Source organism: Humulus lupulus, chromosome 5 (genome assembly GCF_963169125.1).
Source record: "Humulus lupulus chromosome 5, drHumLupu1.1, whole genome shotgun sequence".
Lineage (NCBI taxonomy): Eukaryota > Viridiplantae > Streptophyta > Magnoliopsida > Rosales > Cannabaceae > Humulus > Humulus lupulus.
Window position 1 is genome coordinate 22,701,576 of NC_084797.1, and position 5,929 is coordinate 22,707,504.

The following is a 5,929-nucleotide window of genomic DNA, read 5'->3' on the forward strand; positions in this document are numbered from 1 at the left end:
AAAGTAACATGTAACATTCCAACATATAAATCAAAAAACACAAAAAGTAAGCTGGAACAAATAGCCACATAACAAGAAAATTTAACACACAAAACATGTCCAAAAAAATACTCTAGAACATTTCACATATACCAAACACGGCTTAAAAAGGTAACAAGATACTTTTGATAGCTCAATTACATATAAAATAAATTAAAAAAATGATCTACATTAACATACCATTTTTTATTTGGATCTTCCTTTAACAGTATTTTTTGCAGTGGCTTTCATTTTAAAACCACTATTAGAAGAAGGTGAAATTCCTTTTCCAGTTGATTTCTTCATTGGACTTTCAAAGTCAGATGAAGACATGATAAATCAAAATCCTGAAGAATGTCCACGCAAATAGATTTCGATTTTAGCGTCTGTTAATAAAATAAAATATAATAAAAACACTCTCAGGAAGTGCTAGGCAAAGAAAATAATGTATCAATAATTCTAAATCATTATGATATCAGCAAGTTAGATAGTAACAAGTTGTGACAACAAAATCTAAAATCCATATCCATAAAATATTATTAAGCAAGCAGTGACAGCATAATTTACAGTGAAATTGGCGCAGCAAAACTATTGAGAAAATGATGGTAAAATCAATACATGAATTAGGCAACAAATTAGACAAGTTTCTGAATCATCATCTTGCATCCACACCACAAACACACACAACACTCACACTGTATACTCCAACCATTCATATTTGAACCTATTTCTAGAGAATTGAAATCAAATATAACAAACTCCTCAAAATGAAGTTTCCGAGTTAAAAGAAGAGGAAACCATTAATGGAGGTCGACAACACTGGAAAACTTACAGAAACTACAAGAAGAAAGAGGAAGAAACCAGCAACGACAAGAAGAAGAGGAAGAAGCCAGTCATGGAGGCAGATTTTTCACTAAAATCAGACAAAGCAAGAGGAGCAAGCTAATGAAGAAACCCAGGAAGCAATGGAGAAACCCTTCTTTTCTCCCTGAGATCAAACAAAACGAACGGAGAAGAAAGAGGGAGGAAACGTAAAAACGACAAAGAAAGAGGAAACGTTACTTTGTTTAAAAATTAATCAAATACAATTCAAAAATTGAAATGACAAAAATATCCCTAATACAATTCTCCAAATATTCAATATTAATTAAAAATTAATAAAATTTGATTTTTACCATACATTTGAAAAGAAACGTAAAATTTCCATATTCTATAAAATCTCCACTATAAATTACTACAAAATTAAGCACCGTCCAGATGGGAACAGTTGTTGTGAAGGAAAGACAACGTTAAATGAGTGTAAGATTAGATTATTTTAAATAGTTTTATTGCCTAGAGAGACAATAAGATAAACAATCATGATGTTCATGGTCCAAAAAAAACTATTAGTACTTTCCATAGTGTTAGGAACCCCGAAATACATAAATAAATAAGTCAATAAATTTCCTAACTGGTTTTTTTTTTCTTAACTTTATGTTGACATTATTCATTTCACCAAATGAAAATTTTAATACATATTTTCACAAAGAACTGGTATAAAGTATAAACTAAACTTGGAAAGAAAATGTACAACTCTAATAATGATTCTTACAAATAGTTGCTGGTTTAAACCAAGTGTCTCCCTGAAAAATGTTCCTTGACTGGATCTAATTTACAGGTCGTCTTGAAACAATGCCTTGGAAACACTGGCACATGACTGACTACTGAACTCGTCGTCGAAGCTGTTATACTGCGAATCAAAGCTGTTCCGTCGTGAATTTGAACGCTTCTTTTCTGTCACTGGAGTTTCGCATACTGTGTCATTGATTTCCTCTACATGTTTCTTCCTTTTTGACGGCTTTGGAAGTGAATTTGACCTCGGTTTCACAGCCTTGGGCTGCTTTGGAGCCCAAACTCTCTGTAAATCAGGCACCCAGCTAGTAAAAGAAGAAAATCTCCGAGCTCTTTCTCTCCTCTCTTGAGCTTCAGTTAACCTGCGAGCAAGCTCTTGAGCCATTCCTTGTGTTCTACGACCATGTTCAAGCAGCTGATGGGACTCATCTTCTGCTGATACTGGTTCACTAAATAAAATATTTTCTCCCACTTCATCTTTCTCTTGTTTTTCCTTCCAAGATTGATTGCTATCCTCGCTATTGAGTAAGCAATTGGGAGGTAAATCCTCATCAGCAAAGAGCAATAGGTCCATTTTTTTACAGATCTTATGAACTACATCTTCAAGAGTGGCACTGTACCTGAAAATTTGGGTATTCAAACATTACTTTATCACTAGCACTAGCAAGCATAACAGAAAGCTTTTTCAATGGTAAAATTGCTGTAGAGTTTCATGTTTTCTGCATAAGCTACAACAAAGAAGCAAGCCACTTTATCTAATGTCTCAGTAAAACAATTTTCTTTTCTTCACCTTACCTTTTTCCAACTATTTATTTTCATTATAATACAAAAACTGTGAAAATAGCACTTAATGCTAGAGGGATTGCAATGTACAACACATGCCTTAAAACAACAAACAAAAGCAACGTGATTTGGCTTCAGATTAGCTGACTTATCAATTAAGCACTAATTGTTGAAGAAAAACTTGATTGTTCTATCAGAATACCTGGCTTTTATGAACTTCTCCACATAACTATCTAGGCTCCAATCACCAAAGAAGCCTCCCTCCAAATGGCACTGAATGGTCTCTAGAAGCAAGCATATCTGTTTCACAAACTTCTGTTTCAAAGACTCTCCAATGCTCTCTCGAATCTCTGATTGTAGTATTTCCATCCGAAACAAAATTTGCAATTCATATCTTGTGCATATTAAGGAAAACGTAAAATAAAATGAGCTAGAGATAAATGCAATTAAATAACACATAAAAAATAAAGGTAGTTAACTAAGCCATAGCACATGCAAAACAAGAGGGAGAAAAAAAAAGGATACTCTCTAATTATCTTTTCTGATGAAACTTCAGAGGACTGAATGGGTGGATCGTTACTTCTGCACTTTGAGATCAAGTCCTTGGGGTCCTTTAGTAAAAGCTTTAGCAATTCTTCAGTATGAAAACTACCAGCGGTATCTTGAGATGATATAACAGGTGATTGACCTTCGGAAGTGGTTTCTACCTCACATTTTTTCTTTAACCAATAAATAGATGAACACACAAGACGCTGGGCCAAAGCCCCCAAGTCTACTGCCTCAGATTCAATCCCTTGTTGGATTTTATTCAACAAACTACTGAGAAAACTTTCAGAAGCTTCAGGCTGAAATTCAGCTGCAGATTCATCCTGAATTCTGGAAGGTTCATTTAAAAAAGTTTCTCCAGCTGAAGCAGACAAAATTGGCTGTTCGCTTTCTTGATGCAACTCAGTCAATCTGTCATTGATGCCAATTTGAACCTCCTTAAGCGGATTGGACTTCTCCTCTATAACAGGTGAAGAACAGTTAGACCTCTTAATCTGCTTCATCCAGCATTTCAGAAATCTCAACTTTTTTGAGTTATTGCATCCCCTGGAAAAATAGGCCTCTTCCAATTCTAACCCAGAATTTTCAAATGCTGCAGCACAGAAGCTGCTCCATGTTTGGTCTTGGAGAAACTTCATACTTCTTTTGCTCCTCATCTTTTTCCCATTATTACCGGAATGCTTAATCTCATTTTTCGTTTTTGAACTTGATGGAGTCACATTGCCTCCATCAAACTGATCCACTATCATCTGCGGGCAGAACTCGTCATTTGTAATAAATAGAAGAGCAGAAGAAATTGTAAAAGGCTTAAGGACACCCATAAGGGAATGTCCACTGTCATTTGAAAGAGACACCAATGCCCAATAACCTTCCCTATAGAGAAAACTAGAGAGAATCTGCCAAATGGGTGCGGATTTTCTGGGCACAAAGTCACCCAATTCAGTTGCCATCATTTCCAGTACCTTGTCTGCAAAAAACTCACAACTTTCAAGCTTAGCTTTCCCAGGGTTCGTCGAAAATTCACGGACAAGTATAGGATCAGATAGATACCCCTTGAATTTCTTGAAATCGTTGAACCTATGCAAAGCCTTAACCTGGAGATTGTTCACTCCATCACTGAAATTTCTCCACAACTTTTCATTTAGTGCGCTACCTCCTTTCCTTTTATTCATAATTTCCAATATATGCAGAACGTCGTTATCGGATCTATTTCTAGGCAAAAGTTTAAAATTGACAAGCTCAAGATCACAACATTTGCATTCCAAGGGCTTCTGAGCTACATCTAATATCTCAAGACTCAATTGCACATGAAGCCTCTTCGAACAGTCATTACAACCAAAATTGTTGGGTAAAATTGCAATCTTAGGATAAATCAAACCAAAAGGAACAAGAGCTGAACCAAGAACAATGGAATCAGTAGAACAAAATCCCCATCCCAAATTCCTAATCCCATTCTCAAAAAACTTAAACCTCAATTCTGATTCGTCAATCCCAACCTCAACATCATCACCCATTCCATATCGAACATCAACCCAACTAAATTGAATATCCCTACTAACAAGGGCATCATTCACATTAGCAAAAGATCCAGAAAATCTCTCACAGAAAGTATTCACGTTTTCTAAGCATTCATCGTCAATTCCCACATTCAAGAACTCAGATAAATACTTCACTGAACTACAAAAAGGTGAAAACAGAACAACCAAATTAGACCTCACGCGAACTGAATCACAATTCAAAAGCGTACCCGTTACAGGTTCCTGGATAATGGGGTCCCAGGCGTAGTCGTGGACGAGCTGGCGCATCGAAGCAGCAACGCAAGAAGCCCGAGGAGAAGAATCCAGTGATGGGTTTCCGTTAATATGAAATGGTGGTAAAGAATTGAGGGTATGTGAGATAGACAGAAATGTGGAGATGGGGTGGTCGAAAGAAAGAGAAAGCTTGGAGTTAGATATAAAATGGTGGAGTCTAGAGGAAGAGAGAAGAGGAGATAGAGAAGAAAAGAAAAGCTTGAAAGCAAAGAGAGAAGAGAAAAGAGGAGGAAATGTAAGGAGGGTTTTGGCTGAAGAGAGAATGGAGTTGAGAAAATGAGTTGGGTCTTTAAGAAATGTTAATGGGTTGAGATCGATTAGCAGAACAATACGCTGGGTTTGACTGTAGTCGATGATTGGATCCTTTGAATTTGGGTCATTTTCCATGATAGGCGGAAGAAGAAGATCTGAACGATGATGCTTTGAACCTTGAACTTTGAAGATGAAAACTGGGCGAAATAAATGAAAACGGCGAGGGCTGATAATATTATAGGCGGGAAAAGGGGAAACGAAGGACCATCACCGAAAACGGTGTCGTTTAGGAGTGGGCGGGAAAACAAAATATGGCGCTAATGATAAAAATATTCAAGTTTAGGTGACAATAGACAACCACTCCACGCACATGACCGCCCGGCCAGCCGGCCAGGTGTTATTTTGTTTTTTTTTTTATTTAAACGGTGATTTTTTATTTTTGTCAGTATCACATAAATTGTTCACAGCAAGAATTTTTTTTTTTTGTTTGATCTCCATTATTAGGACTCTTAAAATATAATTGTTAATTAATCCCATGATTTTCTTACATATCTTGTCCTCTCTTTTTTGATACACAGTATTCATTACTTCCTATTCAAAAAAATATATATTCATAATCATCAAATTATTGTAGTATAAGCATGTTACTCGTGTTATTTGAAAATATCTCATGTGAAGTGTTTTTGAAGTACGTATCCGTCTAAAGACATAGTTTGATCCTCAGCAAGTAACCTATCATGAAGTTATCAATCCCCTAAGTATACGACTGATGCTACTAAAGACCTAGTTATAAGGGAACTCGACTAGCTCCTCGGGTCCCGAAAGCTTACATCCAAATTAACTACCCAGTGACAACTTCGAATTTTGTAAGGAGAATAGCAGCCAAAAAAATAAATAGTGCAAAAATA

The 5,929-nt window shown here is 36.1% G+C and overlaps 1 protein-coding gene across 1 annotated transcript; it reads right to left on the reverse strand.

Annotated features, from left to right (window-relative positions):
• Positions 1 to 1,345: 1,345 nt before the first annotated feature.
• On the reverse strand, positions 1,346 to 5,703 carry LOC133834620 (uncharacterized). Its single transcript, XM_062264287.1, has 3 exons — positions 2,938 to 5,703; positions 2,615 to 2,806; positions 1,346 to 2,249 (listed from the first exon to the last, which is right to left on the reverse strand). Exons 1-3 carry the CDS (start codon positions 5,154 to 5,156, stop codon positions 1,670 to 1,672), a joined length of 2,991 nt encoding a protein of 996 aa, XP_062120271.1. The 5' UTR covers positions 5,157 to 5,703; the 3' UTR covers positions 1,346 to 1,669.
• Positions 5,704 to 5,929: the final 226 nt, after the last annotated feature.

Coding starts and splice junctions, on each gene's coding strand:
- LOC133834620 (XM_062264287.1), bottom strand. CDS start 5,156: ATGGAAAATGACCCAAATTCAAAGGATCCAATCATCGACTACAGTCAA. Junction 2,807..2,937: donor TCAGAAAAGATAATTAGAGA/GTATCCTTTTTT, acceptor AATATGCACAAG/ATATGAATTGCAAATTTTGT. Junction 2,250..2,614: donor GAGAAGTTCATAAAAGCCAG/GTATTCTGATAG, acceptor CCAAATTTTCAG/GTACAGTGCCACTCTTGAAG.